Genomic DNA, 20709 nt, shown 5'->3' on the forward strand with positions numbered 1-20709 from the left:
TTATGTTGATAAAGGCCAACATTTGCACCATCCATAACAGCATCACAATAATTATGTACTTCTAACGGTTCGTTAATAAATAAAACAAAAATTGCATGTAAGGCCGAGAGGAAATCAAGCTTTTTTAGGATTTAGGATTACTGCCCAGAGGAAGACCAATGCAATAAAACCGTACACATCTAATGCTATAGATACCTCTCTCTAACGTAATGCAACTTCCCTAACATTAAATTTAAATATTTGAATTGATTTATTGAAAACATTACAGTGGAAAAGGGACAATAAAACAAAGAAACTGTAATATGTATAAATAGTATTCATCATCTTAGTTTTCAAACATGAAAAACTAAAAGTCATAACAATTAAAGTGGAAGAAATGGAAATTAAACAATTATTGATAAAAAGAACAAAATAAAGTTAAAACAAACTTAAATTTCAAACAAAATATATGCCTCTGCTCACAAACACATATCTAGGATGCATAAAAATAACATGATCTTTATTTGAAAAACTTAAAATAAAGAAATACACACACATAAAGTACATGGATATTGATTTGAGGTATAGCTAAGGAATATCAGGTTTGGATTTAGGAAAGGCAGATATAGCAGAAAATACAGTTTGCAGGACGGTAAGAATAAGAAGGATTAATGCAGCAAGGAAAGAGATAAATGCCCATGGTGTATTGCAATAGTTATGTTTGAGTGTAGCTTTTGCCTTGTTCCACCATCTATCACAATGTTTGCGTAAACGTTCGCTGATATCGTTGAAGTAGATGTTATTAAACGAGCTTGACACAAACTTACAAAGATTGTTAAACAATTGTGAAACTTCTCTATCACTTCCACCAATATCGTTGATAATGATTTTTTCCTTCACAAGTAAATTCACATCGTTCTCTGTGCTTATCAAATAGTCCATAAATGTTATATACGGTATTACATATGTGTTCTGCACTTCTATTGGAAAATGCTCGAATGCTAACAAGTTTCGCATCATAGGTTCGAAGTAATCATCAATATGTAAAGGTGGAATTTCCAAAATCCCATTTTTGAATTTTATGTTCATCAAACATTTGGTGTTTTCTGCTTTCTTGATGGTTACACCAGCTTCAAAAAGCTCGGTTATGGATGGAGGGATAATAACATTCCACTCTTCCAAATCACTGCTTTTTTTGTCATGCTCACAACGATGGTGGGGGACAAAGTAAAAGCTTAAGAAATCGATGAAGTGCTTTGGTTCTATTGATTGGATGTCAGATGGTTCATAATTTTCTAACCAACCCATCTTGAGATACTTACAAGTAAGTTCTTTGAAGCATTTGGGGTTATCATCTTGTTTTGGTATTAGGTCATATAGATGTTGAAGAATGAAGAACGGAAGTTGATTTTCCAACTTAATCAAATCATCATCTATATCAGGGATTCTTTCTTTGTAGAATGACATAGATACATTGTTTTCAATTTTAGGGAAGAATGATTCATCTGGCATCTTGTATTCTTCATAATCAAGTATAAAAAACTCGACTATAAAACAACCATCCATAAGCATCATTTTAATGAAATCTTCGTCGTTCATGTCTATAGATTCCGCGTAGCAATTTCGAGCTTCTTTCACCCAACTTTGAGCTTTTTTCACAAGATCTTCCAATGATCTAGTTTGCAGTAGTTGCTCCAATGATTCTATCTTATAAACACGACGTAAAAAGTTAATAACACTTTGAAACTTATATTGTTCATTGGCTCTCAAATTCTCGTCAGCATGATAGTAAAAGGGGCCTATGGAAATGTGTTGAGGGACATAGGCTTTAGGATTCATCTCACGTTGTTGTTTGGGAACTCGATAGATGCTACATTGATTCTTGAGAGCAGGAGGCACTTGATACAACAAGTTTTTAATGGATATAACAACACGATCACAAATAAGTTGTTGATTAACTCCACTAATTTCTATCATATTGTTAGATTTTTGGTTTGAAACACCATGCTCTTCATGTTGACCATTATCTTCCATTTGGACTTCCAACATTCCCACGTTTTCAAATTAAATCTACTTCAACAAATTAAACAATGTATATTTTAAAATTTAACTAAATATATGGAATAAACATAAGGATAATTGAACATTAACATAAACTTCATTTCTGCGTATCTATAATTTCTTTTTAACTAAAAGAGGTAGTTTTATATATATATATATAGTTAGTGAAATTTCGAGTTGAGAATTCTAATATTTCCTAGCTAGGTAAACAACCTGGACCAAAAAATGTAAGTTTTTTAATTAAGAAGTCACATTATTATAAGGGATTTAGAGTAAATAATTATATTCAATTTACACCTTCTAAATTATCAGATATTTTGTTGTGTTAAAATAATTAAAATTAAACGTGTTTAATGAAAAATATATAAAGTTTTTCTTAACCATCGACTAATTTAAGATATTTAAATTAATGAATGAAAGTATATTTAATATTATATCACTTAACCATTCTTCATTCTTCTTATACTTTTATATGTAAAATTTGTGGAAGAAAGAAAGAAATTAAATGAAGGGAAAGAGTTGTACCTTTACGTGGAAAATTTGATAGAGGTTTGATAGAATGAAAACTAAGGAAGAAAGAAATCTCAAAAGAGAGTTTTGAGAAGAAGATTGAGTAAGAGAGTTGATTTGGAACTTTGATAACAAAGAGGAAATGTGTGTGTATATATATATAATTAGAAGGAATAATTAAATGTTTTCATGTGGGACTTGGGAGAGTAAAAAACACAATGGCAAGTACTTTATAAACTTTTGCATATGTAGTTTTTAAAATTTTGAAATGAATAAATTGATAAGCAAATTAATTACTTCCAAATGAAGCTTTTGTATAAAGAAGAGTAAAAAAAAAAGGTGGATCGAAAGCCATGTGAACGAAAATAATAATAGTAATAATAATAAAATTCAAAGCAAGTGTATAATTTAAAGTCATGATTGATGATATAATTAAGTAGTTTATATAAGTAGTTCCATATTGATATATAGATTATAAAAATATTAATGATATACATATAAATTATAATATGGTCTATTAAATTATAGAAAAATTGCAATAGATGACTATTTTAGCAATAATAATTAATGATATAGCAACATTTTAAAAAAATTGTAAATATAGCAAAACTATCACTGATAGACTTCATATGGTAGACCAATATTTGTAACATGATCTATGAGTGATAGACTTATATCATTGATAGAATTTGACAAATTTTACTATATTTGTAAACTTTTTAAAATTATGCTATATACTTAATTAATTTGAATTTAATTGTTAAATTTGTAACCATCTCTAAATTATAATCGCTATTGGTGTGGTAGCTCAAACTTTATGATCTAAATATAGTACTAATTAATTTTGAAAACATAACCCGAATGGTAATTTTAAAATACATAATTATACTCGGAAGTTAAAAAAAAAAGTTTAATAAATATGGATTTCAGCTTATAAACTCAATTCCTATTCTGAATTTATTGAACTCAATTTATGAAAAAAGAAATGTATTGGATATTTCTTATATAAAACCAAGCAATACAATCGATTGCATAAAAACAGAACAGAATATATTTGTATTTGTTTTTGTTCCACTAATCTTCACTTTTCCATCTCTCCAAATTGGAATCTATTATTACTATGATATGATTGTTATTAGAAAATAATATCATATTACAAAATCTACTACTCCTATAAATATTCATTCTCATCAATGAAAACAGTAACCAAATTCAATATAAATTCATCGATAATTTACATAAATAATTCCTTCTTCTTCTTCGTATTCTTCTTCTTTTGTTGTCTCTCGTCGTCACATTTTTATCTTCTTCCAGATTGTTTCCTTTCGTCCCTTCTTCTTCTTTTTCAATGCCTACCTCCAGCTCCCAATCTGATTCCATCTCTACTGAAACTCCTACTAATCTCATTCCCACAAAATCAACATGTTCCTATCTCAACTCTCTTCTTACTATCAAATATTTGCAATCTTGTACTCCTTCGATTAGACTCCACAAACTACCTTATCTGGAAATATCAAGTATCCTCAATCCTCAAAGAACATTCTCTATTTGGTCACATTGACGATTCTCTTCCATGCCCTTTCAACTTTTTTCCTTCAACACCTGCTGGAACCACCCCTGAAATAAACCTTGAGCATCTTCAGTGGCTCTCCCGTGACCAAGCTCATATCAGCCTCATCAACACAACCCCATTCCCTTCAACTCTTGCTCATGTAGTCGGCACAACCTCATCCAAAGCTTTGTGGTTCTCTCCAGAAAAGAGACACTCCTCCAATACCATATCCAATATTCTTGATCTCTGATCTGCCCTTTACTCCATAAAGTAAACTCCATCTGAAAAAATCGAGCAATATACTTCTCGAATCAAAGCCCATGTCAACAGGCTTGTTGCCGCCATTGTCTCTCCAGAAGATGAAGAAATTTTAGTTCATACCTTAAATGGACTTCCCGCAACCTTCAATGTCTTTCACACGACAATCCGAACTCGAAGTGGTACCATCTCCCTTGAAGAACTTCACACCCTTCTCATCTTTGAGGAATCAACCATAGCAAAATCGTCCGCCATTGAAGCCATTCTTACCGCCATGGTAGACGTGCAAAATTTACACCCTTCATCTAGTGGTAGCTGCAAACAAGGAAGACGACATGGTAACCCTTATTTTAATTCTTAAAATCACACAAATTATCGTGGATTCTGATGAGGAAACGGGTCGTGTGGAGGAACATTTTTCAATCAGCCCAACATCTCAAATCGGCTCAATTCTTCATTCAATCCAAACCACCCATCATTCAATTTCTCTTCTCACTCTCGGCTCATTGGACATTTCCTCACTCATGGGCCCACTTTTGGGCCTGAAACCAATTCTAACAAGTTGAACGCATATTCGGTCAAATTTGTCAAAAATTCGGACATGGCGCTCTCGATTGCTACAATTGTATGAATTTCTCTTATCAAGGTAGACATCCACCATCTCAATTGGCGGTAAACTCTATGAATTCTCAATCTCCTGTTGAAAATACTAATAGTTTATGGTTACCTCACAGTGGATATAATGCTCATATGATGAATGAGTTGGCAAATTCAATAATTATAATGGTGAGAAAACTGTCACTGTGGGAAATGGCTAATCTTTAAACATTCAAATTACTGGTACTGGTAAACTCTCAACTCCCTCTCACACCTTTAATCTTTAAAAATACTTCATGTTCCGCAACTCGCTACAAATCTCTTATCTGTTCAAAAATTTTGCCTTAATAATAATTGCATTTTTATTTTTGATACTGACTCGTTCCTCATTCAGGATAAAGTCATCGACTTAACTTTGTATACTGATGAAAGCATCAATGGTCTCCACCCTATTCCCAGTACTTCTCATCTATCCACATATACTATGCATTCCAAAATTTTAAATTTTCATGCAAAACAGAAGAATTCATCATTGTGGCATTTTCATTTGGGTCATCCTGCTCCAAGGATTCTTAGTTCAATTTTATCTTGCTTTGGTCTATCTATGTCTTTTTCTCTTTCAACTTGCAGTTACACTAGTTGTTTAAAAGCAAAAATAACAAAATTATCTTTTCCTGTGTCTTTGTTCACTTCTCTTACACCACTTGAATTTGTTCATAGCGATGTATGAGGTCCTTCTTCAATAATTTCTTCCGATGGAAATTGATATTATGTTAGTTTCATTGACAATTTTAGCAAATTCACATGCCTCTTTTGTATTGCTTATAAACCAGATGTTCACTCTATTATTCAAAAATTTGTTCTCTTCATTGAAAATCAAATATCTCAGAAATTGAAAGTTTTTAGATTCGATGGTGGTGGTGAATTTTGCAACAATTCCTTATAATCCCTCTTTGAATCCAAAGGTATTTATTATAAAAAAATCATGTCTTTATACACCTGAACAAAACGACATTGCAGAACGTAAACATCGTCATATTGTTGAAATTGCAATATTTTTAATTTTCCATTCCACTGTTCCCCTTGAATTTTGGCCTTATGTTTTTTCTATGGTAGTTTTTCTTATTAATTGAATGTCCTCCCCCTTACTTAAAATGTTTTCACAATTTGAAATGCTTTTTGGTCATACTTGAAATTTGCATCATTTAAAAGTTTTTGGATGTGCATGTTATCCACTCCTCAAACCCTACACCAAACATAAACTTGAACCAAAAACCACACAACACGTTTTCTTAGGTTATATATACTCCTAATTTTAAAGAATATATTTGTAATAATCCATCAACCAAACAAACCATTGTTTCACACCACGTTATCTTTCATGAAACCGTTTTTTTCTTTGCCCAAACCACTACCTCTTCCTCATCACAAACTCAATCCCTTTATGATCCCAACTTACTACTCACCTTACTCAACCTTCCACATCCTACATCCTCACACTCTATCTCCATATAATCTCCTACTACTAACCCTCATACTGCTGACATTACTTACTCACCCTTTATGGATATTAATGTCTCTCATCAGTCTTTGCATGTTTCATCTATTGTTGATAATAGGAAATAACATAGAGGTTGTCACCACCAAAGCACCAGCTCCAATTTCTCCTCAAAACACTTATGCCATGCAAACTCGAGCAAAGTCAGGAATTTTTAAACAAAAGGCATTCCATATCACCACGATTCTTCCAACTCCAACATCATACACTGAAGCTTCCAAGTGTCCTGAATGGAGAGATGCAATGTGTGAGGAATTCAATGCTCTTCAAGCACAAGGTACTTGGTCTTTGGTCCCTCGCAATCCATCCATGAATATTGTTCATTGTACGTGGGTCTTTCACACAAATATAATCCTGATGGATCAGTTGCTTACCACAAAGCATTTCTAGTTGTCAAAGGTTCTCACCAGGTACAAGGTTTTGATTTTGACGAAACTTTTAGTCCTGTTGTCAAAAAGCTTACTATACTAATTATTCTTGCTTTAGTTGCACAATACAATTGGTCATTGACACAACTAGATGCCAAAAAATGCTTTTCTTCATGGTGTTCTCCAGAAAACAGTATAAATGTCTCAACCTACTAGTTTTCATGATAAAAAAATTTTAAACCATGTGTGTCTTCTACACAAGAGTTTTATGGCCTCAAACAAGTCCCCCATACTTGGTTTGAACGATTTACCTCTAATTTGTTTACTCTGGGTTTTGTTGCTTAAAATGTTGATCCATGTTTATTCATTAGACCTGTCAGATCCTCTCTTACTTACTTACTCCTATATATTGATGATATTATTGTCATTGGTCAGACTCCTCTTATATTTCTTTTCTCAAAAACCAATTGGTACTTGAATTCAAAATATCTAATCTTGGTCCTTTAAAGTATTTTCTTGGTCTCGAAATACAATTCTCCACTAATGGCATTTTTGTCAACCAAGCGAATGTTGCACAACACAAATGTCTACCTCTCTTGCCCTCTACACCACTGCACCCCCTTGTAATGATCCTTCCATATACCGCAACCTTGTTCCTTACAATATCTTACATTTACTTGACTCGATATCGACTTCTCCGTAAATCGTGTCAGCCAATTCATGCACAAACCAACAATAATTCACTTTTCTGCAGTAAAACGCATCCTTCGATATTTATGTGGTACTTCCATCCTGGGCATACATTTTCGCAAAGGTTCGTCTCCAAATCTTTTGTGACCCTGATTAGACAAGTGATACTTTTGACCGACGATCCACCTCAGGATTCATTACCTTCATTGGCTCTAATCCAATCTCTTGGTCTTCTAAAAAGCAATCTATCATTTTTCGTTTCTCCATCGAAGCAAAGTATCGTTCTCTTGCCACTACTACTGCCGATCTTTACTGGCACCGACAACTTCTCTGTGATCTTCATGTTCCTCTCACAACCCCACCAACATTATGGTGTGATAATGCTTCCGCTATATCTCTGACTGATAACGCTTCCGCTATATCTCTGGTCCATAATCATGTTTTTCATGCTAGAACTAAACACATTGAGATTGATTACCATTTTGTTCGGAAAAAAGTTCTTTGTAAAGACATCTTGGTTTGACACATCTCTTCCGACAAACAACTTGATGATATACTCACAAAACCACTTATGTCTCCCACATTTCTTCACCTTCGAAACAAACTACTGATTGACTCGTCTCAGTCTTTCGTTTGAGAGGGGATATTAGAAAATAATATCATATTACAAAATCTACTCCTATAATCCAGCTCCTTATTGTAAATTGATTTGTAATTATTCTTTACCATATTTGTATCATCAAGCATTATATAAATATTCATTCTGATAAATGAAAATAATAAGCAAATTCAATACAAATTCATTGATAATTTACAATTATTTCTTAATATTCCTTTGAAGAAAAAATTTTAAATGAAAAAAGCGATTGAAAATATTTATAAATATATAGTAAAATATTATCTTTATTTATATGTAATAAAATAATGTTAGATAGATTACTACTATCAATCTCTATTTATATCATAATGAACATATATACATAAATTCCTCTATATTCCTCTGTGTTAAAATAACCTTTACGTTAATATGTACTTTTTAATTTAACGTTTTCCTTGTTTTTTTTGCTGGTTATGAACATGAAAATTGAAAGCTTTAGGTTTTGGGTTGAGTTTGAGTAATATATTCTTTCAAACTCTTAAAAAGAATTATTCCTAAAAGACAATCTTCTAGAAAAATATATATAATATTCTTTCTAAAAACAAACTTCAAGAAAAATATATATATTATTCTTTCCAGAGGAAACAATCAACCCATTTTAGAGTAACTTTAGCTTTTGTATGAAATTTCTGAAGAAGTACATATGAAAGAAAATTAAAAATGCACTTTGATGGTTAGTTAGGGTCCGTCAAAAAAGAGTCATCCTTAGCACCTATGTCTCAATTTCTTTTTTTGAAAATAATACATATATCTACTTAAAATTTTGTTCATATTTTTTAGGTTATAATAATACTAATAATTATATATATTAAAAGAAAATTAATTCTAATAATAGACACTAACTTCAAATTTTGTTTGAAACTAACAATATCATATAACCAAATATAAATAAGAAATTAATATAGCATTATTATTCATCCGGCCATGTACATGTTTTATAATAATACTAAATATATTACAAAATAATACCCATAAATACTCTCTAAATTTATATTGGATGCATAGGTATATAAATTGTTTACAGGAGCAACCTTCTCGCAAAGGGTTAATTAAACAATTATGTAATCTCTTTGACCAACATGCTCCTAAGCTATCATCTTCCTCACATGCGTTTCAAAACCTTCCTATATGATGATTTTCGGCAAATCTAAATACCAATTACCATAGTCTATAAATCTTAGAAATGATAAAACTTATGTAAGCAATCTAATTGGGTTGACGATAATTTTCTTTTATGAAAATTTCAGGTACCAACGGTTTTGTAATTGAAACATAAAGCTAATTAAGTTACTTTCACACACATATATATATAATATATATAATATAATATAATACAACATAACATAACATTCGTAGAATAATAATTATTGTTATTAGTAGCAGTATTATAAAAATTATATTACTAACTAAAACAAATCATCAATATGAAAAATTAATACAAGCATACTCCATACGTCCCATATTTTATAATACTAATAATTTTTATTATTTTATGCTACAAAATACTCATCATCACTGCTTCCTAATGTTTCATTTTTATTACATAGAATTTAACGTGAGATATATATTCGATATGGATGTAAAATGTATACTCTTATTCCTCTAGCTAACATTATTCAACAATGTAGCAAATACAGAATATAAAGGTATACTAGAATTAAGTATAAGGGATAGAAGCACTAATATGCATGGTACAATCTTATAAGAAATTAAAAAAATAATATTCAATAAAAATAAATAATATAGAATCCTAATAACATTTGTTTAACAGTATGCATAAGAGAGGTGGTTTGAAGCAGCTTAGTTAGGAAATGCAGAGATAGCGGAGAATATGGTTTGAAGGATAGTAAGAATAATGAGGAAAGTTGCAGCAAAGAATGAGATAATAGCCCATGGCGTATTGAAATAGCTATGTTTGAGTGAAGCTTTAGCCTTGTTCCACGATCCATCGCAATGCACACGTAAAGCTTTGCTGGTATCATCGAAGTAGGAAGGCAATGGAGTGGTGACAAGTTTAGTAAGACTGTTAAACAATTCTGAAACTTCTTTATCACTACCACCAGTATCGTTGATTATAACTCCAGCCTTCACAAGTAAGCACAAGTCTTTCTCTGTGCTTATCAAATCATCCAAAAATGTCACATATTGGATTGCATACTTCTTCTGATTTCCTGCCGGAAAAATCTCAAATGCTAACACGTTTCGTATCAAGACTTCAAAAGTACCTTCAATAACTATAGGTGGGATTTCTAAAACCCCATTTTTAAAACTTATGTTCATGAAGCATAAATTGTTTTTTCTTTTTGCTACTTTAATGGTGACACCAGCCTCGCAGAGCTCAGTTGTGGTTGGAGGACTCAACCTCCATTGCTTACTAATTTTCACATGATCAAACTTCCTATTCCAGTTATTAGGGGGCACGGGGAGGAAGTAGAAACTTAAGAAATCAAGCAAGTGCTTTGGATTTTTATGATACAAATTATTGATCTTATATTCACGCACGAACCCAAACTCCTTAAGAACCATGTATGTAAGATCTATCAAGGAGATAGGGCTATCTTTATAACCTCCAATAATGGAGGAGATATCAACTTTATCTTTTGGCATCAGGTCAAATAGATTTTGAAGAAGAAAGAAAGGGACTTGATTTTCCAACTTTATCAAGTCAAGAAGTATTTCGTAGAATACTCCGTAGTAGAATAATGATAATTCTGCATTGAATAATTTGCCATCTTCATGGAATGAACCATAATATAGTAGAAAAAACTCGACTATGAAACAAGCATCCACAAGCATCATTATAATAAACTCCTCATCTTTCATCTTTATTGGTTCTGCATAACAATTCCAAGCTTCTTTCACCCAATCATGAGATTTTTCCACAAGGACCTTTGAGCTAATATTAACCTGGTTTTCTTCCAATAATTGAATATGGCTATTAATTATACTTATACGACCTAGAAAGTTAAAGAAACCTTGAAGCTTATAATGTTCATTGGCTATCAAATCCTTTCGAGTACGATAGTGAAAAGGACCGATGGAAATGAATTGAGGGACATATGCTTTATCATTAATCTCGCGTAGCTCTTTGGGGACTTGATAGATAGTGTTACATTTTGGATTAACTCGAGGTAGTCCTTCCAACATTTTGTCAATGGATATCACAACATTATCACGAACATTTTGATCAATATTCTCACTCATTATTTCAATCTCACTATTTTCCATTTATTGGAATTGAAACACACCCACAGTTTCCAAATCTCCTACAACAAACACCCTGCATACATACATTCATATATTTTATTATATATTAAAAACTCAACTAAATATGGACTATACATTATTACCTATTGTTGATCAGCATTCAAGCATCCATTAAATATCTAATTTTTTAAAATTATCGCCAACAAACTAAACACTATATATTTCTTTAATTATTCTGTTATCAACCCTATCATAAAAGTATTTTAAATTTCAAACTAAAAATAAAGGGAAAAGTAGTCATGCATAAATCAACATAGGGTACTTTGTAAAACTACAGACCCCTAAACTTTTGGCTTAAATTTTTAAGTTATTATAAATATTTTTACAAAGTGTTAATTTGAAAAATCGTAACAAATAACTTGATTGTGTTTTCGTCATATATATATATAATATATTATATATATATATATTATATATATATATCAAGAAGCAGGTGGGCTAACGATTTCTAACTTTGCAGATTTGATTAAATATAAAAGGTATATTAACTATAATAAAAGGAAAAGAGAGAAAGAGAGAAAGAAATGAATTGAACGAAGATGTACCTTATAATGTGAGGAAATTGATATGGAACAATATGTTTGTAGCAAAAACGAAACTGAGTGAACGGAAGAAAGGAAGCATTTATATAATAATTGTCATTTCGTGTAAATGATACAGCTGAAGTACTGTTCAAATCGTTGACGTTATGAGGTAAACTCCGATTCTGACCCTCCTTGAATGTAGAGATCAGTTTTTTTTATTTTATTAAGTTGTAGTCGTAATGTCAAATCTTTCATTTTCAATCTTTGGTTTAAATGTATAAACTATGTTATCTGATGTCGTTTTCCATCTTTCTTCCACAAAGGTGTGTATGGCAAGGTCTCATATTAAATTTGCATATATTAGAAAATACGCAACTTAATTAACAAAGGTAAGTGGAAGATTAATTATTGGGTGATCAATTTGTTAATGGGATTGTTTTTATTATATATATATATAGAGTCTCCTCCCACTTAATTACCACTTTTAATTTTGGGGATTTCAATGGGATCCGAGGAAAATTATCTTTTAATTAGTATGAATGGTTAATTAGTAGTATTCAAGTTTGGTTATAAACTAATTGAAGTTTATAGATTTATTTGGAAATACCTGCAGTGAAGGCTGATGAATTGAGAAAACATACAGACATCAAATCTTTTGAAACTGACTACATATATATAGTTTAACCAAATATAAATATGAAATTAATATAGCTTTCGTGTCATGTTTTATAATACAATTAATAATTATTAGTAGTTGTAATATTATTATTTATTCAAAAAGGAAAAAAAAATTATATGAAAAGATTTAAACTGATAATAGGTATGAAGGAAAATTTAATACTACTTCAACACACTTTTAACAAAGGATAAATTCTTTATGACCATATATCTACACACGTGTTGCACTTTATATAATAAATTAAAAGGAAAATAATACTCAATAATAATAAATAACGAGATGAACCAAATTAAAGAGAGAAAAAAGCTAAAATTGAAACCCTAAATTATATTTTGTTTTAACAATATATATGGCTGGAGACAATGTTTGAGTAGTTAGCTAGGAAAAGAATATGGTTTGAAGGAGGGTGAGAATAATAAGGAAAGTTGGAGCAAAGAAGGAGATAACACCCCATGGTGTGTTGAAGTAGTTATGTTTTAGAGAAGCTTGGGCCTTGTTCCATCTTCCGTTGCAATGCATACGTAAAGCTTTGATGATATCATCGAAGTGGGAATGACCTGGGATGATTACAAATTTAGAGAGACTATTAAACAATTCTGAAATGTCTTTATCATTGCCACCAAACGTGTTGATTATTACTCCAGCCTTCACAAGTAAATGCACGTCATGTTCCGTATTTATCAAATCATCCAGAAATAATACATAGAGAATTGCATACATCTCCTTATTTCCTGAAGGGTAATGACCAAATGCTATCACATTTCGTATCATGACTTCGAATGTACTGTCAGTATATATACGTGGGATTTCCAAAACCTCATTTTTGAAACTTATGTTCATGAAACATAATTCTTCGTTTTTTGCTCTTTAATAGTGACATCAGCCTCGAATAGCTTAGATATGGATGGAGGACTCAACCTCAAATACTCATTTTTTTCATGATTCGTTGCCTTCTTATTTGAAAAACAACACGAGCTGGCCGAGACACCAAAGAAATCATTCTTCTTCTTTTGCCAATGAGCTGGAAAGAGGAGGCGAAAGAACCTTAACAAATTGTTGTCGTTTTGATCACTATTTTTTTTGTCTCATTTTGCTTGTTCTGCTTAGGATCATCATTAGGGGGCAAGGGAAAGAAGTAAAAACCTAAGAAATCAAGCAAATGCTTTGGTCTTTTATGATACAAATCATTGATCTTATATTTACGAACAAATCCAAACTACTTGAGAATCATGCGTGCAATATTTATCAAGGAGATAGAGTCGCCTTCTTTCTTTCTAGGGACATCATGTTTTGGTATCAAGTCAAAAAGATTTTGAAGAAGAAAGAAAGGGACTTGATTTTCCAACTCTATCAAGTCAACAAGTATTTCAAAGAATATCCCTCCGGAAGAATGAAAATTCTACATTGTCTTGAAGTTGAAAGAATTTATCCATTTTATCTAACTGATCCTCCATCTTTGGTATTGCATAACAATTCCAAGCTTCTTTCATCTTACCATGACATTTTTCCACAAGCTTCTTTGATGATTCAATCTGTTTATAATTAATCTTTATACGATGTAGAAAATTATTAAAACCTTGAAGCTTATAATGTTCATTAGCTATCAAATCATTTCGGGTGTGATGGTGAAAAGGGCCGATAGAAATGAATTGAGGGGTATAAGCTTTATCATTCATCTTGCGTAGCTCTTTTGGAACTTGATATATAGTGTTGCATTTTGGATTTAATTATCCAAGGTTGTTCTTCTAATATTTTGTCAATGGATATCACAATGTTATCATAAACCTTTTCATCAAACTCACTTGTTATTTCCCCCAATATGTGTTCATCACATATGTCATTTCCATCTTTCATTTTAATCTCACTATTTTCCATATTCCACAGTAGGCACCCCAATTAGCTAGTTTCCAAATCTCCTTCAAACAAACACCCCGCAGAAATCATCTTAGTATATTTAATTATATCATTATAAAATGGACAAATTCCATAAGTCGTCTTTAAAGTAAGTAATAAATGTAATTATATTCCACCTTTAAAATTTCTACAGTTATTCATATTTCTCATATATTTACATTATTTATATCTTTTAACCTTAAAATTTAGAAGAGTGGGCTATAGAGCCTTAGAATTAATTACTTTGGTAAATATAAAAAAACAACTAGTATTTATACTAAAGATATCAAGAGGTGATTATTGATGACAAAAGAAAATTCATAAACGAAATGAAAATGTTTAAGGTTCGAAAACTAAAATGAAAAGAAGAAAAGAGTAAAATAATATTTAGTGTATGTACACATATAAAAGAAAGTTAAATGAATTAATTAAGGGATGAAAATAAAAATAAATTTATAGTACCTTAGTGTTTAAAATTGATGGATCGGAATGATCTTATGGTGAGTAGCAGATCAAGAAATGAGGGAAGAAAAGAAAGACAGAAATGTGGGAAGAAAATTAAGAAGGGAGTGTGACTAAGAGAGGGTTGTGAAAGTGGAGCTGGAGCAAAGCACTTCTCATATAAAACCAAGTACAACATTTATTGGTTTGATATCTCTCTCTCTATATATATAGGTTTTAGTGTCAATGTTGCCTTACTCATTTCAAGTCTATTGGAGTACATAGTAATCATTTGTGGCTTTTTTTAGTCCATTTAACAGTTCATCTTTTTCTATAATTAATTCATCACTTTTTTGTTTTAATTTTTTCATCTTTTTAATTTTATTTTCTTTTATTTAATTAAACATTTTCACCAAAACAAACCAAAATTTTAAACTCGGCCTATCAGGGATACAATCTATACATTTACGAGTATTATCATTTATAATAATTTTTTATTCTCTCTTTTTCATATTTAAAAAATATTATTTCATCCTTTTTCATCTTTATATATATATTTTTTTATCTTCTAACCAAATTAAATATATATATAAAAGTTTCAAAACTTCCAAAGAAAATTGTATAGTTTTTAAATTGCAATGAATGGTTCTAGGTTATAAATATTTTCAAACAATTATATCTTTTGAAATAATTTTTCTTTTGACTTTTGACTTATTAATTTTTAAGTTAGATAGGTGATGAGTTGTAATAATTTCATTGAATTATTAAACATTTATTTAAATACTTTTATGATTTTATAATTTCTCTACATTTGATTATTTTATGGATATTAAATTGAAACCTAGCTTATTAATTTGGTAGTACCAACCAATAATTCCATTGTTATACTTTGTTGAGTATATAAATTTATTTATTTCTAGAAAAAATTCACCCATTTTAGACAACCATAGTTTATGTATGAAATTCTCAAAAAATAACGTGAAAGAAAATAATCAACTTTGTGATTATGGTAGCTATTGATTGGGGTAGAGGTTAGTAGATTAATTGTTGTTAAATAACATGACGTTCTATTTCAAAATCAATTAACAACATGACAAATAGTCTAACTATCTTATATAAGAGCGTTTAAAATCCTTTTGATTTTTCTAAATTCTAAGCATGCATATGGCCATTTTAACCAACTCCCCCGTTCTTCATGTTTTATGAGTTTACACACAACTCTAATAATGACCCCATCATATTCCCAGGGGATGTAGGAAGTTAACAAAACTTTGAAGCTTAATTATTATTGGTATGCAGTTATCAAATCCTTGCTTTACTACATATAAGCAGTTGATATAACATTTTTTGTATGTATATTACAGCATTATTACTGCCACATTGTAGGATATGTTAAACATTCTATCAGGAGGATCTTACATTTTTTAGGTATAACTTAGGTTGCACTTATCCAAGCGATGAGTAAAGTAATTTGAAAAATTGAGGCAAACGACTAAAGCTGATCCAACCTTTGGCTGATACAACAGGCAGATTTAGTGTAAAGACACAGTATGTGATCATCAGTTTTTTATTCATTTATCTTCACTCTATATACAAATGAACCAAAGAAGATTATAGGGTACACTCAAACACTTCAACAAGGTCAGCACAAACCTAACATCATCATTATATCCCGAATTCAAAAGCTTTCGTTCATGTCCACAAATAATAGATATCCAAAAAGAAAAAGAAAAAATAACTTGTGGTGCTATTTTTATCTTTCCAAACACCAATAAGCTAAGTGGTTAACATTTTAATTATTTCAAAGTATCAAATATCCATGGAGTGGGACAACTACGCTGTAAAACAGCTTTGTGGGAGACCAATATTATTCCATGGCAACCTAAAGTCATGAAATTTTACAAATATGTAAGCTAGAAATATACATTAATTGATAATCACAAATTAAGCACGCAGTATTCGTAAAAGAAAATGTGAGTTTATTGCAAATGACTAGGAAAGTTTGTTTTATTCAGATTTGATTTTTAATTAGTACCTTCTACTCGAACAATAGATTTCGTATTTACAAATACACATGTAACATTAGAACTGATATGAAAAGAAAAAAAATGGGTGCCCCCCCCTCTTTGAATGGCATATGTCATGGGCTCATATCCTAATATTCTTATGTTTTGGTTTTGATAATTTTGCTTATATTTCAGTTAAATATAACTCATCCTTTCTAAGTAAATAATTAATGAATTAATAGTAATAATATAGAAATGAAGAACCCACTCAACTTTAAATATAAAAAAAAAACAACTAGTATTTATTAAATATATCATGAGGTCATTGATAATAAAAAAAAAAAAATCATAAAAAATTATTTTAACTTTTATTATTGTTATTTAATCTTAAAATTATAAATAGGCTTTGAGTCACGGTCAACTCATCGATAAAGAATTTTTACATGTCATCGATGTCATTAAATATTTAAACAATGACTATTTTACCCGTAAAAGTCTTCTAATTATTTATATTTTATCCTCTCCTTTTCATAATGGTCAACTCATCGATAAAGAATTTTTACATGCCATCGTTGTTTGTACGATTGGGTTGTATATCCCTTCATTACATATGATGGATGTTTCTACGATATACTTATTATTATTATTGCTTATTATATTTGACTTCCAATTATTTGATTTGATTTAAACCGTGTTCCTCCACGGTAATCATGCACACGAAAACATAATAATGAAACTTATCTATTGCCTTTACAACAATCCATACTGAATCATAGCAAAAAAATCTAGGCAAATATTTGAAATAATGCATGGAAATACCTAGGCATAATTTTACATGTCTAAAAGAAATAAAACGTGCAGAAACTATAATCGAATTCAATTTATCTAGGCATCTAGGCATAATTCAGTACAATGTACAAAGAACTTCTTCAAACATTATGAAACACCCCAGCAGAATCAATCATCTACCAACAAAACCATCTCCAAAACATTATCTAGATCTCAAAAAATACAATGGTTGTTCATACCAATTATATACCTACAAAGTTTTATACACATACAAAGTTTTATATCAAACATGAACTTACATATTTTTAAAAATGAAAAATAAAATTACAAGTAAAGTACTAAGGTAGAATCCCAAACAATTGTGCATTCGATATCGACAAGCTTGTGGGTTATTGATAGGAGGGTAAAATTTCAGCAATTCCTACAAGTTGTAGGCCCCCAAACAAAAGGTTTTCATGAACATGAACTTTTACTTCAAAAATATCGAACTCTTCCTAAGAAAAAAAAAAATGCACACACATTCATATCTGTTTAATTATAAGCCAATCACATATATATAAATGTGATACAAGAACTATGAACTTACCTCTATGCTGTTTTACGTTGTGTACAAGAACCATGAATTCTGCTTTATACATTCATATCCAAATATATTGATTTTTTTGTACTTTACTTTAGGTACAGTGTGTGTGTCAATATGTTATGTAATGTAACGTTAGAAAAAAGAATGAAAATAATATCTAAAAAGACATGTTTTACTCCATATTTTTCTTGAGAAACATTTTTTTTCCTTATCAACAAATTATTATATGAACATTCCAATTCAAATCTTTTATTTATGCTTCATGTATAAGAGTATCACAGAGAACATCTATGATTCCTTTCACATGAAATTGATGCACAAAATTAATACTAAAAATGAGAAAGAAATTTATATTCATAATTCCACGACATAAATATAGTAGGATAATAAGAACTAAATACTTGTGAGAAGAAAGAATCTATAGATTCTTTTTTAGCAATGGAAAATATCTGCATTATAATTTCACATTAAACAAACAACTGTATATGATATTTAAACATAGTTGAGGAACTAAAGAAATTTATATGACCATATCTATCCACTTATAAACCCATATTCTTTTTTACTTTCAATCTACTTTGGCGACAACTATTTTAGATCCTTTTACCTCTTGACCACTTGGGTTTAATGAGTTTTATGGCAGAGAGGTAACTAATAAGAAGGAAATGGTTGGGATGATTATTAGAAGAAGGTTTCTCAAGTTTAGCAGATGAAGCAACGATAAGGCCTTCAAGATATGACTTTGGTTTCAAAATGTTCACAATTGTCCATCCCAATATTTCTCCAAATAAGAATGTAAATCCAATATTCACAGGCATGAACCACCTATATATATCAACTTTAAATAGCTTCATATTATATTAAGTTTAACAAAAGGGATATCATGATAAGTGGAGTAGGTTTACGCTCCACTTATCATGATTATCAGAAGTAGGTTTAGTAATGGTGAAAACATCTCTTTTTGGCATGATAAGTGGAGTAGGTTTGGTGCTCTTGTCAATAGATACCCAAGGCTTTGCGCTCTCTTCCAATCAAAAAAATTCAAACGAATATGTGCATTTTGTTAAAGTTGATAGCATGAGGTTTCATCTCAAAGTCAATTGAGGAGTAGCTCTCATCTACCTTATATGGAGTATAAATCTCCTTTATTTTTTCAAGGTAGGACTCTCAACTTCTCCAATACATTTCTATATATACGTATAAATATAATATAATAATTATATTATTAATGCTTTGTTTTTTTTTCTATTAAAATGTCAGTGGTAACCACACGTGAGTTTCATACTTTTCATTGTTTATTCCATGGTGGATAACGATGAACACTAATACTATTATCTACTATGGATAAATTAATATTGGCTTTGAGGTGGCTTTGCAATTGGTCGAGCAGGGGCACCTCTAGGAACCTTCTTCACATCATATTTAACCGATGAGAAAGCACAGATCACAGTGAGAATCATTGTAGGATAAACATAAACAGCTTTCCCAAGCCGATTCCTTCCTTAACAAGATCCAAAATTACCAAATGATATCAATATTTTGAAATAAAATACCAAGCTAGGATACAAAATAGACTATCTTGCAGTCCAAATTGATTCCTCTAAAATGGATTCTCTGGTGCTCAGGAGGATATAGCAAATTCTCAAAGTTATCCCTTAGGCAATTCCTTGATCCATTTTCTTAATTGATTTTATAAGAATAATGGAAACATTTCAAACCTATGGAAAAGGCTACATATTAATTCAATTGAGATCCATAAACCATAATCCTTTCCTTCTACAGAAGAGCCCTTAATTCGCAAGAAGTGGAAACACATGAACAAAACGAGCATTGGACCAAAGGTATCAATAATAGCAATAATTTTGTTATATTTGTAAATGTTTTGGTTTGTTTACCCTATACTTTCGTTCTTCCCAATTGTAAAATAGAATGAATTTCAACAAAAGCCTGTAAATATGTAAAGGTGTTCTCTAACAAACTACAGACAAAAAAATTAGTTTCTCATCTAAAAAAAGAAGAGGGTAAAGAATTTTTAGTGTAATTATCTTCAAGAATAAAGAACGATTCTTTTCATGGATGTAGGCTTTGTTTGTCGAACTACAGTTAAAACTGTGTAGCATCTCTTCTAACTCCCTTATATTCGTATTGTTGTGTGTGTGCATCATCTACTCACCAAACCGTAAAGAAACAAATTAGGGTTTGTAATGGGAGTGAAGAAGAAGGAAGAATAAAAGAAAGAGGTATTTTCTTTTCATTCCTTCCCCCTTTTCTTTAATTCGTAACTTGCCGTGAACCA

At 30.6% G+C, this 20709-nt stretch overlaps 2 protein-coding genes and 1 long non-coding RNA gene across 3 annotated transcripts; all 3 read right to left on the bottom strand.

Annotated features, from left to right (window-relative positions):
- Positions 1 to 567: 567 nt before the first annotated feature.
- Positions 568 to 2013, bottom strand: LOC105434757 (UPF0481 protein At3g47200). The gene has a single exon (XM_011651895.2). The coding sequence runs from the start codon at positions 2011 to 2013 to the stop codon at positions 568 to 570; it is 1446 nt and encodes a 481-aa protein (XP_011650197.2).
- A 1615-nt stretch (positions 2014 to 3628) lies between these two features.
- LOC116402039 lies at positions 3629 to 4943 on the bottom strand. Its single transcript, XR_004214393.1, has 2 exons — positions 4484 to 4943; positions 3629 to 4383 (listed from the first exon to the last, which is right to left on the bottom strand). It is a non-coding gene; the product is annotated as an uncharacterized LOC116402039 (long non-coding RNA).
- Positions 4944 to 10031: 5088 nt separating this feature from the next.
- Positions 10032 to 11459, bottom strand: LOC101209604 (UPF0481 protein At3g47200). The gene has a single exon (XM_031881202.1). It carries the CDS (start codon positions 11457 to 11459, stop codon positions 10032 to 10034), a length of 1428 nt encoding a protein of 475 aa, XP_031737062.1.
- Between the last annotated feature and the right edge of the window lie 9250 nt (positions 11460 to 20709).

The sequence above is a fragment of the Cucumis sativus genome, chromosome 2 (genome assembly GCF_000004075.3).
Source record: "Cucumis sativus cultivar 9930 chromosome 2, Cucumber_9930_V3, whole genome shotgun sequence".
NCBI classification, from domain to species: Eukaryota; Viridiplantae; Streptophyta; class Magnoliopsida; order Cucurbitales; family Cucurbitaceae; genus Cucumis; species Cucumis sativus.

Excerpts from the sequence above, each read along its gene's own strand:
- LOC105434757 (XM_011651895.2), bottom strand. The coding sequence starts at position 2,013 with ATGGAAGATAATGGTCAACATGAAGAGCATGGTGTTTCAAACCAAAAA.
- LOC101209604 (XM_031881202.1), bottom strand. The coding sequence starts at position 11,459 with ATGGAAAATAGTGAGATTGAAATAATGAGTGAGAATATTGATCAAAAT.